General features: G+C 35.9%; 1 protein-coding gene across 1 annotated transcript in view; it reads right to left on the reverse strand.

The window, feature by feature from the left end:
* The window catches only part of LUZP2 (leucine zipper protein 2), a 269,908-nt gene that overhangs the window by 101,891 nt on the left and 144,446 nt on the right, over positions 1-23,571 (reverse strand). The window contains exon 4 of the mRNA XM_052662305.1: positions 20,693-20,755. Coding sequence (XP_052518265.1) covers positions 20,693-20,755 — 63 coding nt within the window. The remainder of the gene's footprint in view (positions 1-20,692; positions 20,756-23,571) is intronic.

Below are 23,571 nucleotides of genomic sequence, written 5' to 3' on the forward strand. Positions count from 1 at the left end.
GGTCCTTGCAAACCATCTAAGGAGGCTGGACTTTAATCTATAATGGCTAGACAAATAATGATGGATTCAGAGGTGGAATATGGACAAATTTAAATTTTAAACCGACAAGGCTTTTGACAATGTGGAAGAAACATTGAAGGAGTAAAGTGTTGAAGTCAGGGAACTCTGCCCCCGACTCTGGAGAGATGAAGAAAGTCTGAAACAACGCAAAGAATATGAATATGAAGAAAAACATTTAGAAGGAAAATTTTACATCTCTCTGCTTATTCTTGTAGGCTTCTGAGTTCCAGAATTAGATAAGTAAGGTCACCTGCTTCATTCCTTTTAGGTTTTCCTATTATGAAAACAGCAGGGACGAGCATGGGAGGATGCGTTTTGACATTCAGTTATATTGCTAATCTTTGGAACTGGCAAATAGGAGTCTATTCAGGGAAATGTGCTTCTTGCCAGTGGCATCTGGCAATTAAGGCTGAAATGTGGTTTCCAGCCTGCAAATAACTTAGGATTTCTTTGCAAGATTTAAAGAGAAGAATTGGTATTCTCTGCTGTCTGTTACAATGTGCTCAAAATCCAAACTGCATAAATGCAGATATGAGCATATGATGTGCATTAATGGTGACTCTATCCACATTAATCTTCAATTAAATTCAGCAAAGCTAATAAGTGGTAAATATTCCCTGAACTTGGAATACAAGATACTCCAATACCTGACTTAGATACACCTTTCTGTTCTGACTCCATGTCTCAGCTTTTTCCAGGTTATTGCTAGTTCCCTTTACTATTTGTCAATTTCAGACTTCTTATGGTCTCTGATTCCTCAGACCATTTGGCCAAGCTGCCACATCTTCCCTCAAAGAAACTTCAACAATTTTATACCTGCGTAACTACTTCTCTTCCCAAACTCAGGTGAAATGTCAACTTACTTTCAAAATGTTTCTTAAATGCTCCAACAACAATATCAACAACCATCCCCAAAAGTGATATGACGTTTTCCAATTTTTCTTCTCTCTATATCAATTGTCATATATCTCCAATCTGTCTTTATATATGACATATACTTACTTTATAAGTATGTGTATGTTATATATAATCTTATATATGCATAATGTAATTGCAATTCATAAAACATAATGTTTGATTGCATAGGGTCCTGGAGTCAGAATGCTTTAATCTCTTAGAGACACACAATTACTTCATCTGAAATCTGTGGTTGATAATGAAGGACTGGCCTTAAAGCAGTGGTTCCCAAACTTGCCTGTTTATTGAAGGCAACTGGAAAGTGTAAAAATATACTTTGTCCCATTTCCAGACATTTTATTTAATTGGTATGAAGTCAAGCCTGGTGCTTTGGAATTTCTTAAAAAAATTTTTTTTCACATGATTCTAAGGGGCATATAAGTTTGGAAACCACTGCCTTAAAGGAAAGATCATATATAGTCATGTAAGTATGTTAGTAGCATATTGATCAGTATTTGACATTTAAAATAGTAATTGCTATTATTATTTGTGGAATTTTTGAATGAAAAACTGTACCTTATTACTATTATTATTTTTTAGCCCATAGCATATAAGTGAAATAATTAGTGCAGGAATAAATCAGTATTAGATGAATTCTTTTCACAAAAAAAGGAGCTTTTAGCTCTAGAAAGAAAGGTTGCAGACACACAGATAATTACAGTAAAACCCAGCATGGGACAACTGAGCTCAGAGCACCACATTACAGCAGTATAGAAGAGAACTGGGCAAAAGACATTTTCCTTGATTGAAACAATATGTTAATGGAAGAAAAGATGAAGGAAGAAGAGGCAGGTAAGAAGAGGTAACGTTTATAAGGTATTGAAGAAAGATATGAGCTTTCCCAATTTTACAGATGAAGAAATTAAGACCCAGAAGTTGAAAAAAAGTTGCCTAAAATCACTGTAGTCAGTGGCAAACTTTTTTGCGTAGTCTAGTTTCAGAGTACCTAAGTGGTGCACTGCAGGGTAAGAGCAAGGAGTCATAACATACCCCTAATCAATAGAGTTGTATCTGGACTTCCCATCTAGAAACCCAAGAATGAAGTGCTGTGTTTCTGTACTACTCTGAGTATGCTTCTCTACCATCATTGGTCAGTTCTCAGCTCAGTCATCACTTTGTTAAAAATAATTATGGTGAAACTGAAACAACTGAATATCAATATAGAAGAAAAGGTCCTCCCAATTCACCAACTCATACTTCATACAAAACCCAATGAAATGGACCACAGACCTAAGTATAAGGGCTGAAAAATATAAAATGTCTAACAGAAAACACAAACCTTGCCTAAAGAGGCAACACTTTATGACCCTGGATTAAGCCAATATTTCTTAGATAGACAAAAACAGTTTTAATATCAAAGGAACATTTATAACTGATATAATAAAAAATAAGATTTTTTTCCCTATGAAAGTCACAGCTAGGAAAGTGAAAATTCAAGCCACAAAGTGGGAGGGATCATTTGTAAAATATACATCTGATAAAGAACTTCTACCTAGGATGAATATATAAATAACTATTAATATTCAGTTATTAGAAAGCAATCCAATACACAAATAAAACACTTTTATAAAAAGAACAAAGTATTTAAATAGACATTTCAAAGAAGATATATAAATGTAAAATAAGCATATGAAAATTATTCAATATCATTAACCTTAGAGAAGCAAATAATAAATTATTATGCTTGATGAAGATACATGATTAGAAAAGGTAAAACTTAAAAGACTGACCAAACTAGTATCGGCAGCAAAGTAGAGTACACTGATACACTCTACTGGCAGGAATGCAACTATACATTCAATTTAGAAAAAATTTGGCAGTTTCTTACAAATTTAAACATAGCATATGACCTAACTACCTTACTTCAGAATTTACTCATGAACAATGAAAATATATGTGCACCAAAGATTTCTGTTTGAGAGTTCATAGCAGCATTATTCACAATAGTGCCAAACAGGAAACAACCAAAGTAATAATTAACTGGCAAATGGAGGAAAAAACAGTACCTCTTAATCTTCTCAGTCTTGCCTATGAGCAACATGAAAAAGGGGGGGGGGGGGTGGCAAAAATTGTACATTTCTGTCTGTATATATTAAGAAAAAATAAACTAGAAGGGAAGATGAAGGCAACTGCTGATTCACATACATTATCTATACAACCAACACTTCTATAGAGTAGTAATGATTTTGCCATTTTACAGATGCAAAAACAGCTCAACAAGGTTATTCAACTCAAGAAAATCTGGATTCCACCTAAGTTAGTGTTAGAATCACAAAATCATGCTTATCAATACTATGATCAAAAGAATGATCCTGTTTTTTAAACAATAATAGATAATACTAACTGCACATTTAACATGTATCAGATACTATTGTATCATTAGATTCTCAAAATAAGTGTATTATATAGAAGCTATCATTAATCTCATTTTACATGTGAGGAAAAAAAAAAAAGGACATATGTTTACTTCTCTTGTTCAAATCCATACTGAAACTGACAGTCTTAAACACAGAGGCCTGATTCCAGAGTCTCTGCTACTAACTGATGCATAATCCTGCCTCTTCTATGGGTTGGAGATGAAGATAGTAAGAACAGTTGTGAATAAAGTACAGGCTTACTAAATGCCTAAAATAGGTAAGACAGATCCAAGTGCTCCCATTTTTCCTTAATACCCAGAATATTTTATTCTACTTCTCTTTGCATAGCCTAGTAGACAATTTTAAATGAGAAAAATTTTATACCCCATTAAGTAGCAATGCAGTTTCCATTTTCATTAAATTGCTTATTAAAAAGAAATATGAAAATATTAGATTGTAATGTGGGTTTTTATTTTTTTCTTTTTATTTGTTGTCTGAGAATAATGCTTCTATATCATCAGGCTTCTTTCTTCTCTCCTTTGGTCCTATATCTACTTTGAAGTCAGAAGACATTTTTAAGTCATTGACCAGTTTAAAAAAAGGGAAGAAAGAAAACAGAACCGGAACCTATAGGCCTGCTGATCGGTCAGAAGCACCTACTCAGTGTCAAGCTGCTGCTGGCATATACCTCACTGACTGGAAGGATAAGCCATGCCCCAGGCCCCACGGGAGGAGGAGAAGGAATCCTAGAGATCCGAGAGGGAAGCTGATATTCAAATACAAGCCAGCAGGAAATGGACCATTTTTCCCACTAACAAAGAGAAGCAGCTATTCATAAAATTATTGACACTTTCCTCTCAAAAGTATTATTTTCTTTAAAAAAAAAAAAAAGTATTGGGTCTATCTGACGTACAATGTCTTAGTTTCAGGTGTAGAGTCGAGTGAGTCAGGTACACACATACCTCTAGAGCCTTCTCCCATATAGGCCGTTACATAGTAGTGAGTAGAGCTTCCTGTGCTACACAGGAAGCTCCTTTTCTGTTTTGAAAGATTTATTTACTCATTTATATGTGGTTGTGGTGGGTCCTCATTGCTGTGTGCAGGCTTTCTCTAGCTACAGCACGTGGGGGCCTCTCTTCCCTGCGGCTCACAGCTTCTTTTTGAAGTGGCTTTTCTAGGGCATGCAGGCTTCAGGGATCGTGGTGTATGGGCTTAGTTGCTCTGAAGCATGTGGGATCTTCTTGAACTAGGGATCAAACCTGTGTCCTCTGCATTTGGCAGGCAGATTCCTAATCACTGGTCCACAAGGGAAGCCTCGGCTCTTATTAGTTGTCTATCTTATATACAGTAGTATGTATATGTCAATTCCAGTCTCACAATTTATCCCTCCCACCCTTATCCCCTGGTAACTGTAAATTTGTTTTCTATATCTGTGATTCTACTTCTGTTTTGTAACTGACTTTGTTTGCATCCTTTGTTTAAGATTCCACATATAACTGATGTCCTGTGATATTGGTCTTCTTGTATCTGACTTACTTCACTCAGTATAACAATCTCTAGATCCATCCATGTTGCTGCAAAGTGGAGTTATTTTGTTGTTTTTATGGCTGAGTAATATTCCATTGGTTTTGAAGTCAATGGGGTTGCAAAGAGTCAGACATGACTTTAGCAACCGAACAGCAACAAGAGATTTTGATGATAGCCATTCTGACCATTGTGAGGAGATACCTCATTGTAGTTTTGACCTGCATTTCTCTGATAATTAGTAATGCTGAGCATCTTTTAATGTGGTCAAAATTATTAATAATGTGCCCGTTAATGCCCCTCTTGATTTGGCATCATTTTGTCTTCGTAATCTCTTCTAGCTTCTTTCCACATTTACCATACATTTCAACAAGTTCCTATAATAACTTACTAAATAGTAATGTATGTTATGCTGTTTTCTCAAGAAAGATAGCATTCTTCATTTACTGACTCTTCCCTCCTTTCCTATTTCCTTCATTTCAAAATATTTACTGAGTAAATATCAAGCATAGACTTTGTTGCAATGCCCTCAAGATCTAACCCAACGTCACTCTTCCATGATGCTGGTCCTGATGTAGTAATTGATCTACTGATCTCTCTCATGCCCTGTCTTCCAAGAGTGGTAGATAAGATTCTATGTATTCTAATGACATAACTAGTTTTTGCTTTTGCATGGGTTATAGACACTGCATGATAGTATTGTGCTGTTTGACAACTTTGTTTATAAATATGCACATGGCTTATTTTTCATATTTAATGACAATATATTTTGTCACTGCACTGTTATACTTGCCAGTCTTTCAGTGTGCTCCTGACTATGGATAAGTGCCTATATCTGCACCTATGACTGAGGGATTTCCTCCACCCCATCCCCAATCACTAAAAGACGTTCTGGCCATGCTCAGGGCCAGTGGGAAGTGATGAAGAATTACCACCACCTTGGAACAGGCCCCAGCCTATGATTCTTAGGAATCAGGATGCCACAAGCAGGATAATTCTAAAGTATATGATCTCATTTTCATATTTTTCCCATGGAGCTGTCTCACTCTCAGTTGTGGATACCTTGATAATGGACCCTTTACTGACCTTCTTTCCTTCCCTGACTCACTTCCCTAGTCTCCTTCTGGTATCCCTTTCCCCTCTCAAATAAACTAATTTTGCTTCGGGGGGTGGGGGGAAGCACTTACCATAATGTATTAAGAGTAATTATAAACTAGCCTATCTCCTTTACTGAGGGAGTCCAGTCAGTTTTGTGTATGTCTGCTACAAAATGTCAGCTATGATCAGTGAAAACCAAGGGGAGGAGGGCAGATGTTAAATAACAAATGCAAATACCTGCTTTCAAAGGTCCATATACCAAAGAAACATTCGTAAATTAACTGAAAAGTCTGAAAGGGAATTCAGATCATCTCATTTCAAATGCTCCTTCATTCTCTAACACCAATGTCTAAAGAATTTTTAAATTAAGAAAAAGAAAAGTAAAACCCTTTAACATCAGATTAATTAAATGCCCTAGGCCCTCATGGACCAATACAGTCAGTACTGCCTAAGGTCCTGCTTGAAATGCAGAATCTCAAGCCCCATCCCAGACCTACGGACTCAGAATATCCTTTTAACAAGACATATGGTTGGTCCCTACATTATGTTAAAATTTATGAAATACCAACAGACCATCATTCAGTAAAGCTGAGTATCATTATTAAAATAACCATAATTGAATAGGCAGTCTATAAGACTGTGTTTGATTACTACCAAACTCTTACAGATTAACATTAAAATCCAAGCAGTATGCAAATAAAAGGGCTCAGATAAGTGAAAATATTAAATATAAGATCACAGTTATCCACAATGCACCTAAAGTAAGAGCAAATGCAACACATGAAGAAAGGGGGAGTGTTATAATACTGAGTTAACACAGTTTCTGCTCAACTTGAAACAAAAAGAAAAATCCAGAGGACTAAATTCAGTATTATTATTTTAGAAGATTTTATAGATTTTAATGAATAAATTATCAGTATATCAGTATATCAAATTTGTCCAAGATAAAAACCAAGCAAGAAACCGAATTATTTAAAGCAAAGGCTTCTTACACAAGTAATGAGATTAGATTAGAGACAACATCCATTTATTATTCCCATAAACAATACATTAAAGGCAGCTGGAAAGAAGGCTATCATCTTCCCCATCTTTGTTCCAAGCAATGGTTAAGTGCGATTATATTAAGAAATTGCATCTAGTTCTTGGTCTCTACATTCATTTTTTAAAAATAAACTTATGTAAAACTTTATTAGGAAAAAAATGTATCCCAACAATTTCATTTTTAAAAAGCTTTATTCCTTTAGTACTTCATTGCTATATAAATACTTTAAAAATATGAGTTCTCTCTAGAATGTTCTGAAGATCCTTTTGCCTATGTATATATGTGTGTGTGTGTACACATACACATTTGCCTAAAATGAAGAAAATCAACTAACTGTTCTTCTCCAGGCTTCCCAAACAACTCTAGATCATAAAGCTTTATATATTCTGGAGACTACAAAGTATGAAGGTTTGAGTTGAAAAGTTATGACATAATTCTTGAATGCGACTAAGAACATATATTTAACTCATATGAAGAGTACATCATGAGAAACACTAGGCTGGAAGAAGTACAAGCTGGAATTAAGATTGCCCGTAGAAATATCAGTAACCTCAGATAAGCAGATGACAACACCCTTCTGGCAGAAAGTGAAGAGGAACTAAAGAGCCTCTTGATAAAGTGAAAGAGGATAGTGAAAAAGTTGGCTTAAAGCTCAACATTCAGAAAACAAAGATCATGGCATCTGGTCCCATCACTTTATGGGAAATAGATGGGGAAACAATGGAAACAATGTCAGATTTTATTTTGGGGGGTTCCAAAATCACTGCAGATGGTGATTGCAGCCATGAAATTAAAAGACGCTTACTACTTGGAAGGAAAGTTAGGACCAACCTGGATAGCATATTAAAAAGCAGAGACATTACTTTGCCAACAAAGGTCCATCTAGTCAAGGCTATGGTTTTTCCAGTAGTCATGTATGGATGTGAGAGTTGGACTGTCAAGAAAGCTGAGCTCCGAAGAATTGATGCTTTTGAACTGTGGTGTTGGAGAAGACTCTTGAGAGTCCCTCGGACTACAAGGAGATCCAACCAGTCCATTCTAAAGGAAATGAGTCCTGGGTGTTCATTGGAAGGATGGATGCTAAAGCTGAAACTCCAGTACTTTGGCTACCTCATGTGAAGAGTTGACTTATTGGAAAAGACCCTGATGCTGGGAGGGATTAGGGGCAGGAGGAGAAGGGGATGACAAAGAATGAGATGGCTGGATGGCATCACTGACTCGATGGACATGAGTTTGAGTGAACTCTGGGAGTTGGTGATGGACAGGGAGGCCTGGCGTGCTGTAATTCATGGGGTCGCAAAGAGTCAGAAACAACTGAGAAACTGAACTGAACTGAAGAACAGTATCTGTTTAGACTCTGAAAACGTGATCTGGTATTATCTTAAAAAATATATTTCCCTCTAGAAATAAAAGACAAAAACAATCATTGATAATGGAATGGTTGCAAGAAATTTTATAGAATTTCATATACAATCTCATTTGATCCTGTTAAATAACTTTGAAGTGTGTGTATTGATCTTATCCACAGTTTACTGACAGGATTAATACCCAACAAGGTTATGCGACTAATTAACCTTAATTTCCAGGCAAGAGAAAGATGCTTCCCTATAGTTCAGTTGGTAAAGAATCCGCATGCAGTGCAGGAGACCCCGGTTTGATTCCTGGGTTGGGAAGATACCCTGGCGAAGGGATAGGCTACCCGCTCCAGTATTCTTGGGCTTCCATGGTGGCTCAGCTGGTAAAGAATCTGCCTGCAATGTGGGAGACTTGGCTTCGATCCCTGAGTTGGGAAGATCCCCTGGAAAAAGGAAAGGCTACCCACTCCAGTATTCTGGCCTGCAGAATTCCATGGACTGTATATTCCATGGGGCCGCCAAGGGTCAGACACAACTGAGTGACTTTCACTTTCAAAGGAAAGAAATCATAAAGAACACAGATCCCCTGACTGCAAGCACGTACTATTTTTATCACATCAAGCTACATTCACTAAGGAAGAAGAAATACACAAAATAAATATTCAGAAGATGATGCTTAGGGTTGACATAAGTAAGACTTTTTACACATGAATTAGTCAAAATTGTAAACTAGTCTTAGCTGTGCTATTTTCTCTTTCTCTTGTAGCCTGCAAAGCACTCTTAGGCCCCATAGTAAGTGTTTCTTAATTGTGCCAAGTTTTATCTAACTTGCTGCAAGAAGCACTGAATAAGCTAAAAGATTTCACCCCAAATATTATATAATCATAGAGTTTCTACACATATATATCCCATATGGATTTTTCCAGCCTCAGGGAATTTTCATACTCTACTTCTAGATGAGTGGAGTAGCAATGGTTGGGGCAGGATGGGAGGATATGCTAATCATGATTTCACAAAAAAGAAGATTATTGGTGGTTGCTGGAGGCAGTGGATGGGAGGTGGATGAAATAGGTAAAGGGGGCCAAATGGTACAAACTTCCAGTCATAAAAGTTATGGGGTTGCAATGCACAGCATGGTGACTATAGTTAGTGATACTGAATTGCATATTTAAAAGTTGTTAGGAGAATAAATCTTCCTTAAAAGATCTTATCACACACACAACTGCAATTATTTTTGGTGATGGATATATACTAAACTTACTCTGCTGATCACTTTGTGGCATATACAAATATCAGATCACTATGTTGTACTCCTGAAACCAACATACTGTCATTTGTCAAGTATACCTCAAAAAGAAAAAAGGAAGAGATTACGTGATTGGGAAGAAAACTGAAAAATGTGTGCTAGTGACTGTAAATGTTGGCTTCTGATGAAGTAGCATGGATTCTGAGCGTTGAAATGAGTTTTGTTGCCTACTCAAATAATGCACCCCACTTCACCTTCCCAGGTTATTTCATCACTAGCAGTAAACTGAGTTCTACTCCTGGTTAAGAAACCACAAATGTTTTTCAGACTGAGAAACAATTACATCATATAATTAAATTCTCCTTCTGAAGGCCTCTTAGTGGTGAGGGTGTGAAGAATAGAAAGGTCAAATAGAGACAAAGAATAAGGAAGAAACCACAAGAGGAGACTGTGGGGGGAAAATACATTACTTTTGAGAATGAGCTTGGCATCTCTGTGGGAATCAGGTGTATAAAAAACTATACTTGAGTGTGAGAAGGGGATTCTTCAATAATCAGAATTCTGTAAGAAGGAAAACGCCTGCTTTGGAATGTTGTGAACCTTAACCACTGAATATTTACAACCAGTCAATGCCTCTAGGGATGTGTATGTGCTCTAAGTTGTGTCTGACTCTCTGTGACCTCATGGACTACAGCCTACCAGACTCCTCTGTCCATGGAATTTTTCCAGGCAAGAATATTAGAGTGGGTGGCCATTTCCTCCTCCAGGAGATCTTCCCAACCCAGGGATTGAACCCTTGTCTCCCCCATTGCAGGGAATCATTACATTAGGGATAATAGCCAATACTGTGCAAGAACTGGAGTTTGGTGTGTTACAGGATCCTTCTAATGTGAAGGTTCTATATTGTTGAAAATTTATGTAACAAGTTAATCTGATGTGTTTTTCAAATGGGGTTTGTTAAGTTAGAATGACAATAGTAGGGAAGAAGATACAGAAGAAGACTCCCAGTATGCACTGCTAACAGATTCTGCTCTTGCCTTCATAAGCAGCATATTCCTTTTTATAAACTAGGAAGTTTATGGAGAATTTTCCTATTTAAAATGATTCTAAATTGTTTCTGTTGCAGCAGCTTTCCATTCAATTACTTTCAGAGTAACTGCTTTCTTCTTTTTTATTATGCGTAGTTTAAGAAACATTCTAGTAACTGAGTAACAGCAGTGAAATGAAATGGAATGGAATGAAAAGTTAGGTTCACAAATACGCTCCTTAAATGTCTCCTGCCAAGACAAAGGAGAACATCTAAATGTGTTACCAAAAGAAGCACTCAACGGAGAACAAAAATCTGCCCTTGTTTTCTAAAATTATGGTTGGCATCACCATTAAGATAAAGGATATAGAAAACAAGGCATTTAAAAACTGTATGATGCATGAAATTGCTGTGTGTTTTCTTCATTGTTCTTTTCATTTTATATTCAAAATAAAGAATTATGTTTAGCACAGATAGTATTGTAATTGCTTTCTGTTTTAATTAGAGATGAAAAGCTATCTGGGGATGGCACATGTTCCTGAGCAGTATGCCTAATGCTCAAATTGACTCTATGAAAGGTTAGAATTGCTAATCTATAATTTCAGAATTTAAGACAACTTCTGATCAGAAGCACATGTTGAACTTTTAGAGTACTCAGAAGAAACTGATGTCTCTCACTGGGAAAGAAAAAGTTTAAATGTACTTAAAATAGAAGCATTTAGGACCTAAAGAAAGGAGTGCAGCAATTGCTGACTGTTGTGCCTAGAACTGAAATAGCAGTCCCCCTGTCAAGTGCCACAAAAAAAGGTGATTTTTCCCAAAGCTCTCATGATAGTGCCACTGTTCTATATATGATCCAAGCAGGGACCTGTGCCAAGTCAGCTGAACCTAGCAAAGACTGAGGGCCATTCACAGTGGGAGGACAGTTTGATAAACCCAGACATATATGCAAAATTATGGATAGAAGAAGAATGGGTAGCAAAGGTCAGCAGTTCAAGGCTCATTCTAGTATCTTATACCCAAGAAGAAATGTTCTAGGGCTGGTCTAAAGTTCATTGTACTCTGATTTTTTGCAGAAAGATTCACACTTATGCCTTATTCCCTAAATTCCTTAGCCTTTAGACCTTTTCTGTACAAAGACTTTGCAACACGTAATGGTTGTCCGTTTGCTACAATGGTAGGGCAACAGTGAGCAAATATTGTGGAGTCTCTTTCTAGAAACTGGAGACTGGCTACATGCAAAATAGTTAGAGCTCATTCAGGGATGGCAGATAGATACCAACTGTGACTAACTTTTAGGAGTTGCTTAGAATGAGAATGATGCCCAGACTAGATCTAAGCTCAGTGGAAAAGAACCCCATGAATCATTAGCAAGGGAAAAGATAGGCAGGCACAGGGTATGGGGTGGGGACACACAAAGAGAGTCACTTTTTAAAATGTATTTACAGTACCTGGCTTAAGTCACTTAACATGTTTTCTTTTCCTATGTAAATTTTTTTTCAAATTATGAATTAATGATAAAACATGATTAAAGTGGTAAAATTTAAAAATGTTATTTAAAGTTATAAACATTTTATAAAAATAATTTCTAACAGAATCATCAACCTGGCAGTTATAGAATATACCTGAGTTTTCTAATAAGTGAACAGAGTAAGAAAGAAAACACAGAAACTTGGAATAAGCACAGTATTCTCAATAACAGCCAGAGATGGCTCTGCTTATCACTGCCTAAACATGCTTAACATGGTAGAAGGTGAGGGCCAGGATGTAAAGCAATGGTTCCTAAATGGTTAAATTTTGGATATGTATGGATCATTTGATAATCTGATAAATTATATAAGCTCCTCTCCAAGAAGAATGCCATATGCAACTCTATAAGAATTATGAAAAAATTCTGAGGAATCAATATCGTCCTGAAATTCATCCACTGACTTTAAATCCCTTTGAAGTGTGAAGGAATCTTGGTCCAATGGAAAAAACTCACTTTGCTCAGTTCCTGACAGATTATGCATTCTCAACCAATAATTTTAGAGGGCTGAATGAACTTGAAGTCTGGAACTTAGACTGAAGTTCTGTAATCACAGAATAAGTCACTTTATAAAGTTCTGCATTTGGCTTCTTTTAAAGACCCGCACTTTTAGTGACTTTCAGTATTTGGAATATTTTCTACATTTTTGGAGAAAAATTAAAGTTTAGTAGACTTAAATTTGATATGACTTCTGCTAAGAAACATGCATATATTTAAAACATTTAAAACATGCATATATATTCCATTATCTGGTGAAAAATAAGAAAATAAGTCAGGCTAGTTGGTTTTATGTTTTAAAGCATGGGGGAGGAGAAAGTCTGAAAAGTTGGGTTGATTTGGGCAAGGTCAATTAAATTTCTCCTTTTTTTTTAAACCACAGAATATACTTTTAAAACAATACTGTAGTTTTAAAAACTAGTAGAGTAGATAATAAGAATATAGGGAGTTAGAAAAGAATCTGCTGTTTCAAGCAATTGCCAATTCTAAACTGAAACCATCTTATTTTTATAATAATAATCCTTATATTTTCAATCAAATGCATTGAATATTAGTTTCTGACAGATTATTTTTATGTTGACAAGTTATATTTCCATCTATGCATATTTGCCCTTTTAATACTTTTTAAATTTAAAATATTTTTTACTTGGAGGGTAATTGCTTTACAATGTTGTGTTGGTTTCTGTTTTGCAATAAAGCAAATCAGTCATAATTATATATCTATCTCCTTGCTTTTGAGCCCTGCTCCCCCACATACCACCCATCCAGGTTGTCACAGAGTGCCAGGCTAGGCTCCTTGTGTTATGCAGCAACTTCCCACTATTTATTTATTTTATATATGTTTATATATATACTTATATATGTCAGTGCTACTTTTTAAAATTTGTACCATCCTCTCCTTCCCCCATTTTGTCGACAAGTCTGTTTTCTATGTGCCCTTTTAATCTTTGAGTACAGTAGAAAATATTTCTGAAAAGTATAATCTATAAATCCCCCAAGAATCAAAGCAGAAATGTAACTGTGAAAAATGTGACATAGTGGAGTCACAGGACTTAGATTAGAATAACACTCTGCCACTTACTAGTTCTATTATTTCGGACAAGTCTTTTACCTTCTCTTGGTCTTGTTTTTCTGATACACGATAAGGTGACAGTATCACATACCCTGAGTGATCACAGACTTATTTTGAGGCATGAATGGATGGCATCACCAACAATGGACATGGGTTTGGGTGAACTCCGGGAGCTGGTGATGGACAGGGAGGCCTGGCGTGCTGCGGTTCATGGGGTCACAAAGAGTTGGACATGACTGAGCGACTGAACTGAACTGAGGAAACATTAATGTAAATTATTTTGAAATGACCAAAATGACAACAACAAAAAGCAAGTATTGATAAATGAAATTAAATGGATTACATTTCAAAGTAAATGTTTAAATTGCCCAGAAATCATTTTTATGGCAAATTAAAATAGTAATTTTCATTTTATAATTTCTCAAGGTTTTTTATTGCTTTATTGTATGTATTACTTAATTACTGCAATGAACTGAACTGTCTCCCCTAAACTCATGTTGAAAGCCTACCCCTCAATGTGACTATACTTGAAGATTGGACCTATAAGGAGGTCATTAAGGTTAAATGAGGTCATATAGGTGGGACCCTGATATTGTAGGATTAGTGTCCTTGTAAGGAGAGACACCAGAGAGCTTGTTAGCTCTCCTCCATGTGGGGACACAGGTTTCTAACAGAAACCTGTCAGACTTATCCCAGATTTTCCAGCCTTTAGACTGTGAGAAAATAAATTTCTGTTCTTAAGCCACTGGGTCCATGGTACTTTTTATGTTAGCCTCAGCAGACCAACATATTTACTTAAGTGTTAAGTCCTTCAGTTGTGTTCAACTCTTTGTGAACCCACGGACTGTAGCCCACCAGGATCCTCTGTCCATGGGATTCTCCAGGCAAGAATACTGGAGTGGGCAGTCATTCCCTTCTCCAGGACATCCTCCCGACCCACGGATCAGACCTGAGTCTCTTGCATTGCAGGCAGATTCTTTACTGTCTTACCACCAGAAGCCTCTTTCATTTATTCTAGTTTCCTTAATGAGAATGCCCAGGTCTCTGGATATGTCTATAAAAGCCTTAAACACATTTTTTTTTTCTTAGTACCCTGATGGGATAGGGAACTATGGTTAACAATGGGGTATTGCATCATTCAGAACTGCTGAGAGTAGATCTAAATCACTCTCTTATACACCCAGAAAAACTGTTAACTATATGAGGTGAAGGATGTTAGTTATTTTAATCTTGGTAATCACCCCACACTGTATATGTATATCAAATCATCATGTTGTATCCTTTAAATATATGTGATTATTTTTGTCAGCTATCCTCCATTCAAGTTAAAAATCCAAATCCAAAAAGAGTGTGTGTCAGGTATCAATACAATAAATTTTTTCAATAACTTTAGTGAATTCCTTTATAGTTGGATATGTGTTCAATAAAAACTATACCTTAAGTTAAAAATAAAACATTTTCCATCAAAGCATAAATTAAAATTGTAATACATATTTTTTGCCATAATATACAGTTTTAAAACTTTTCATTTTATGTTGTAGTATAGTTGATTAACAATGTTGTGTTAGTTTCAGGTATACATCAAAGTGATTCAGTTATACATATACATGTATCTATTGTTTTTGAAATTCTTTTCCCATTTAGGTTGTTAACTAATATTGAGCAGAGTTCCCTGTGCTAATAATCAACAGAAGGTCCCTGTTGGTTATCCATTTGAAATATAGCAGCATGTGCATGTCAATTCCAAACTCCCTATCTCTTCCCTCCCTCCTCTTCTACCCGGTAACCTCAAGTGTGTTCTGTAAGTCTGTTTCTATTTTGTAAATAAAAGATACCTTTATAAATTATGTAAAAAAGCAGAATATATATAATCTATATATTATGATTAACATGTACATACATTAATCACAAAGCAGATATGCCTAATACAAAAGGAACTAAATAGTGATACAAAAAGAATATAGTATACGAATACTAAGTTAGAAAAAGTGAAAAAGAAAATAATTGTTAAATATTTTATAAACCCTATAGTATGTATAGAAATTGAATATTTAAAAAAATGACACAGCACCTTTGGTTTGGGCTACTTAAAAAAATTTTTCTTAAAATAATATTTATTTAAATAAAAATTTCAAAATATTGAGTATGTTCAAGTAATGGGTTTTAAGTGTTTTGGGTTTTTGTTTGTTTGGCCTTATACATTTAAACATGTTTTGAAATTCTTCTATAATGAGAAAATAATACTATCAAAATTTTAAAAATAGGTATATGTAAAAGTAAAACAGAATAGCACAATGGAGTGGGGGTATTCCAGAGAATATCAACTCCAAATTGAATTAAGAAGGATAAAAAGTACTAAAGTCCTGGACAAATAATCCTCACTTCTTTCCTTAGTATAGAATGTTTACTGCTACTGGCCGCCTTCCTCAATCAAAAGCCAGCCCTCAAACATTAATAAGGACACTGAATTTATCAACCTCCCTTGCAACTGTCAGCACATTCCATTATTTTTAAGATAAAATTCATGTGCTTTAGTAGTAAGCACTGCTCCTTCAAATACTATCGTCACTAAAAACCATCAAATCTATTCAAAATTGAATAGATGCTCAGGAAGCTACTTTCAGGGAAATAAAATATTCTACTACTTATCTCAAGATTCAGCAAGTTATTACCAAAAATATTTTGTGGACTCATTTGAATAAGTGCATAGATAGATTCTGATCACAAAATTATAATGTTCCTACTATCTACTGCCCTGGCCTATATATTCATGTACATATGTATATGTATATTTTCATTCAATCAATTAACATGTTTATACAATATCTAAAATGTACACTGTTGATATAAAAGTAAGCAAATGAGATGATATAAATTTAAGCTGTCTCAAGATGAGTGAATGAGTACATTACAGCAGAAATTGTCTGGGTGGTTCTCCATTAACAATTAGGTTTCTTTACTTCTAAAAGAAGCAATTTTTCACAATAGAAGTTGAAAACACTGAAGTCTTACTTTTATACATAGATGCACATCCAAGTTTGGGGAGACTTCTTAAAAATGTACTTCCTTTATAAAAATTATGACACTTAAGGACAAATGTTTCCCCCACACCCTTTCTTTAACTCTGTACACAGTCACATAGATCTTTAGACACTATCATTGTACAATGAGGAATTAAAGTTTAGAACAAGTCAGTTATCATGATATGAAAATGTCTGAAATACAGACAAACAACTCTGGGTCCTTGCTGACATAGTTTAGCTACTAAATAAGTTAATTTAGCTAAAAAAAATTGCCATGCTTCTAGACCTCCTGCTATTGGATGTAAAAAAAATCTAGAGATTAAATTGTTTGGGAAGAGAATAGGGGATGACATTCTAATTTATGCAACTTCATGGTCTATTCATACACAATTCACCTGATTTCATATATAAGTGTTCTTCTCAAATTGACATAAAAGAATAAGGTTTACAAATAATGTCTCACATTTTCAACCAATCCTGATTTGGGTAATTTCTGAAAGTTGATAAATTACTAATCTATATTTGAAAAAAGTGAAATTATTAGTCACTCAGTTATGCCTAACTCTTTGCAACCTTATGGACTGTAAACTACCAGGCTCCTCTGTCCATGGAATTCTTCAGGCAAGAATACTGGCGTGGGTAGCCATTCCCTTCTCCAGGGAGTCTCTCTGACCCACGGATTGAGCCTGGGTCTCCTGCATTGTAGTCAGATTCTTTACAGTCTGAGTCACTGGGGAAGCCCAAAGAGCTGTCATACAACAAAGAAGTAAATCATGGAAAGTTACTGGATCTCCTTATTCTTTTCTCCAAACTTTTCTATTATAACTCTTCAATTTGAGAATGGATATTCAACAAATTTTAAAAGCCTCATATGATCTTCTATCTTTACATAAATCTCCCAGCCTAATACTCCAAACTTATCAGCTCTAGGGAGCCTGGAATTCTTTTATTATATTCCTAATCTTATTATGTTGAGCAAATCAAAGAACTAGACATTTCTTTGCAAATGTGAACACACACACACAGTTGGTTTTTTTTTTTTTTCCAATTTCAATTATTTGTTGTTGATGACTGCAAGAAGCTAAAGCCGTTCTGAATGTAACAGTCAAGATACCCTGAGCGCGAGTCTCAGAACATAGGCAAAACACTCTCTGACATAAATCACAGCAGGATCCTCTATGACCCACCTCCCAGAATACTGGAAATAAAAGCAAAAATAAACAAATGGGACCTAATTAAAATTAAAAGCTTCTGCACAACAAAGGAAACTATAAGCAAGGTGAAAAGACAGCCTTCAGAATGGGAGAAAATAATAGCAAATGAAGCAACTGACAAACAACTAATCTCAAAAATATATCAGCAACTCCTGCAGCTCAACTCCAGAAAAATAAACGACCCAATCAAAAAATGGGCCAAAGAACTAAATAGACATTTCTCCAAAGAAGACATACGGATGGCTAACAAACACATGAAAAGATGCTCAACATCACTCATTATCAGAGAAATGCAAATCAAAACCACAATGAGGTACCATTTCATGCCAGTCAGAATGGCTGCAATCCAAAGTCTACAAGCAATAAATGCTGGACAGGGTGTAGAGAAAAGGGAACCCTCCTACACTGTTGGTGGGAATGCAAACTAGTTCAGCCACTATGGAGAACAGTGTGGAGATTCCTTAAAAAACTGGAAATAGAACTGCCTTATGACCTAGCAATCCCACCGCTGGGCATATATACCGAGGAAACCAGAATTGAAAGAGACACGTGTACCCCAATGTTCATCACAGCACTGTTTATAATAGCCAGGACATGGAAACAACCTAGATGTCCTTCAGCAGATGAATGGATGAGAAAGTGGTGGTACATATATACAATGGAGTATTACTCAGCCATTAAAAAGAATACATTTGAATCAGTTCTAATGAGGTAGATGAAACTGGAGCCGATTATACAGAGTGAAGTAAGCCAGAAAGAAAAACACCAATACAGTATACTAACGCATATATATGGAATTTAGAAAGACGGTAATGATAACCCTGTATGCGAGACAGCAAAAGAGACACAGATGTATAGGACAGTCTTTTGGACTCTGTGGGAGAGGGTGAGGGTGGGATGATTTGGGAGAATGGCATTGAAACATGTATAATATCATATAAGAAATGAATCGCCAGTCCAGGTTCAATGCAGAATACAGGATGCTTGGGGCTGATGTACTGGGATGACCCAGAGGGATGGTACGGGCAGGGAGGAGGGAGCAGGGTTCAGGATGGGGAACACGTGTACACCCGTGGCAGATTCATGTTGATGTAAGGCAAAACCAATACAATATTGTAAAGTATTTAGCCTCCAATTAAAATAAATTTAAATTAAAAAAAAGAAAGATTGAAGGTACACAGGAAAACATTAATACCTTGGATTTTCTACTTTTATCTATCATATACAATGAGCAGAGAGCTGAGAGTCAGCGAGCATTAATGGGAATTAATTCATATTTTCCTTGGTGTGCTAAAGAACATTTTATTATAAAAGAGGTTAAAGGAATGACAGGAAGCATGTTTATGAATGACTAAATGGTGAAATATTCCCAGATTCATGACGTGCATGAAATAAGAATTTAATAAATATTGGTTCTCATGATAGGAACACCTTTGCATGACTCTAATCCCAAAGTAAATGTGTCAGAGAAAAGTGAGAAGTTATTTTTTACTGTTTTCATGAGAAGAACTAAAGAATTTTCCAAACATTAAATTACATGAAGAATTATCTCAAATTAAACCTGAAGATAGATTGAAATGATCACTGTAGTGGAAACATTTTTGAAAAATAGATATTACACATAAATTAATTTACATTTACTTATTAAACAAAGTATTATTCCTAGTACTAAAAGCCTAATATTCTATTATTCTACTGCATTTGGGAATGCAGATGTACCACAAGCACAATTAAAGGCTCAGTTTCTCTGCTCAAGGGAGATAAAAGGAAGTATCTGTATTAGTTTCTTCTTGCTGCTACAACAAACTACTTTGATCTCAGTGACTTAAACAACACAACTAATTCTCTTAAGAATTTGCAAAGTTGGAAGTTTGAAATGAATTTTATGGAGCAACATCAATGTGTTGAAAGGGCTGTTTATCCCAGAGGCTATGTGGGAAAATCCTTTGCATTGTCTTTCCTTCTCCAACTTCTCCAAAGGTTACATAATCTTTTTTTTTTTTTTTCACTTAAGCCATCCTGTATTACTCTTATTAAAAACTTGTGCAGTATACTCAGGATATATCTAGATAACTTAGGATAATCTTCCCACCTCAAGATCCTTAACTTAATGACATCTGCAAAGTCCCTTTTGCCATAAAATATCACATTCATGGGTTCTAGGGATTAGCAAGTAGATATATTTGGGAGGCATTAGTCAGTTAACCATAATCATAGTGTGTGATAGATGTCTACCTACAGTCTTGGAAAGTATAAATAATGAAAATCAATCAACCATGATTAAATATGAAGATTATAATAAAAAGACTAATGCAGGGATCTCTGAAAGTCAAGAATATAGGTCGCCAGTGAACCTGATCTCTTGAAAATTGTCCAAAATATGCTCACTGTAATGTAAGCATTCTGAAAGGCAGTATTCCTCAATGTTGAATTAAAGTAATTGAAGTTTACAAAGAGACTTTAAACACCTTGAAATGAAGTCTGCCTTTGATTAAGAATATACCCAGGAAGCCATATCTATATTTATCTCCATTAATTAAGTAGGCAATAAAATGAAAGCACCTTCAATTCAGTCAAATATAACTCTAATTCCTGTGAAAACCTGGAAATTAAATTTAAACTAAATAGTATTATAGATAAGTCTAGGTATTGAACCAGCCAGTTGGAGGAAGTAGGGAGAAAGATGCTTACCTTAAATAATAAGTCCTTCTTCCCATAACGAAGTTCCTTCAGCTGGGATTGAACTTTTTTTGACTGTAAGAACAAAAACATGAATTAGAGACTAAATTTCATTTACATTTTCAAATGTCAAGATTAAAATTCCTTTAACTGCACAAGAATGAACTTTGCAGCCAAACAAAAGAAAGAGTTCAACTAGTCTAGAAGTGAAAGAGAAAAGCTTAATTTCTGGTTTGGGAGTCAGACATCCAGCTATGCTAGGCAGGAAGAAAAAACCGAAACCTGTTCAAAAACTGTACTGTTTAAAAGGTAATATTTAAAGAAAGTGGCTTATTGTTCCTCTCTTCAACCCTCCCCTGCAAAATTCACACACACAGAATGAATCACCTAAGCCTACCCACTGAAAGATTAACTCCCAATATGCTACTGGAGATCAGTGGAGAAATAACTCCAGAAAGAATGAAGAGATGGACCCAAAGAAAAAACAACACCGAGATGTTGATGTGACTGGTGGAGGAAGTAAAAAGTCTGATGCTCTAAGAACAATATTACATAGAAACCTGAATGTTAGGTCCATGAATCAAGGTAAATTGGAATTGGTCAAACAGGAGATGGCAAGAGTGAACATCAACATTTTCGGAATCAGTGAACTAAAATGGATAGGAACAGGCGAATTTAAATCAGGTGACCATTATATCTATTACTGTGGGCAAGAATCCCTTATAAGAAATGGAGTAACTTTCATAGTCAACAAGAAAGTCCAAAATTCAGTTCTTGGATGCAATCTCAAAAATGACAGAAATCTCTGCTGGTTTCTAAGGTAAACCATTCAATAATACAGTAAGACAAGTCTATGCCCCAATCAGTAATGCTGAAGAAGCTGAAGTTGAACAGTTCTATAAGGACTTACAAGTCCTTCTAGAACTAATACACAAAAAAGATCTCCTTTTCATTATAGGGGACTGGAATGCAAAAGTAGGAAGTCAAGAGATACCTGGAGTAACAGGCAAATTTGGCCTGAAGTACAAAATGAAGCAGGGCAAAGGCAAACAGTTTTGCCAGGAAAACGCATTGGTCATAGCAAACACCTTCTTCCAAAAACACAAGAGAAGACTCTACGCATGGACATCATCAGATGGTCAATACTGAAATCAGATTGATTATATTCTTTGCAGTCAAAGATGGAAGCACTATACAGTCAGCAAAAACAAGACCAGGAGCTGACTGTGGTTCAGATCATAAACTCCCTATTGCCAAATTCAGACTTAAATTGAAGAAAGCAGGGAAAACCACTAGACCATTCAGGTATGACCTAAATAAAATCTCTTACGATTATACAGTGAAACTGAGAAATAGATTCAAGGGTTTAGATCTGATAGACAGAGTACCTGAAGAACTATGGATGGAGGTGCAAGACATTGTACAGGAGGCAGAGATCAAGACCATCCCCAAGAAAAAGAAATGCAAAAAGGCAAAATGGTTGTCTGAGGAGGCCTTACAAATAGTTGAGAAAAGAAGAGAAGCTAAAGGCAAAGGAGAAAAGGAAAGATATACCTATTTGAATGCAGAGTTCCAAAGAATAGCAAGGACAGATAAGAAAGCCTTCCTCAGGGATCAGTGCAAAGAAATAGAGGAAAACAATAGAAGGAGAAAGACTAGAGATCTCTTCATGAAAACTAGAGATACCAAGGGAACACTTCATGCAAAGATGGGCAAAATAAGCGACAGAAATGGTAGGGACCTAACAGAAGCAGAAGATATTAAGAAGAGGTGGTAAGAATACACAGAACTATACAAAAAAGGTCTTCATAACCCAGGTAACCATGATGGTGTGATCACCCACATAGTGCCAGACATCCTGGAATGTGAAGTCAAATGAGCCTTAGGAAGCATCACTATGAAAAAAGCTAGTGAAGGTGATGGAATTTCAGTTGAGCTATTTCAAATTCTAAAAGATGATACTGTAAAAGTACTACACTCAATAATACCTGCAAATTTGGAAAACTCAGCAGTGGCCACAGGACTGGAAAACATCAGTTTTCATTCCAATCACAAAGAAAAGCAATGCGAAAGAGTGTTCAAACTACCACACAATTGCACTCATCTCACACACTATCAAAGCAATGCTCAAAATTCTCCAAGCCAGGCTTCAACATAAGATGATCCATAAAATTCCAGATGTTTAAGCTGGATTTGGAAAAGGCAGAGGAACCAGAGATCAAACTGCCAACATCCGTTGGATCATCAAGAAAGCAAGAAAATTCCAGAAAAATATCTATTTCTGCTCTATTGACTACACCAAAGCCTTTGACTGTGTGGATCACAACAAACTGTGGAAAAGTCTTCAAGAGATGGGAATACCAGACCACCTGACCTCCTGAGAAATCTGTGTGAAGGTCAAGAAGTAATAGTTGGAACTGGACATGAAACAGTGAACTGGTTCCAATTGGGAAGGAGTATGTCAAGGCTATATATTGTCACTCTGCTTATTTAACTTATATGCAGAGTACATCACGCAAAATGCCAGGCTGGATGAAGCACAAGCTGGAATCAAGATTGCCGGGAGAAATATTAATAACCTCAGATATGCAGATGACACTACCCTTATGGCAGAAAGTGAAGAAGAAGTAAAGAGCCTCTTGATGAAAGTGAAAGAGCAGAGTGAAAAAGTTGGCTTTAAACTCAACATTCAGAAAACTAAGATCATAGCATCTGGCCCCATCATTTCATGACAAATAGATGGGGAAACAATGGAAAACAGTGAAAGACTTCATTTTGGGGGCTCCAAAATCACTGCAGATGGTGACTGCAGCCATGAAATTAAAAGACACTTGCTCCTTGGCGGAAAAGCTATAACCAAACTAGACAGCATGTTAAAAAGCAGAGACATT

Source organism: Budorcas taxicolor, chromosome 25 (assembly GCF_023091745.1).
Source record: "Budorcas taxicolor isolate Tak-1 chromosome 25, Takin1.1, whole genome shotgun sequence".
Classification (NCBI taxonomy): Eukaryota; Metazoa; Chordata; class Mammalia; order Artiodactyla; family Bovidae; genus Budorcas; species Budorcas taxicolor.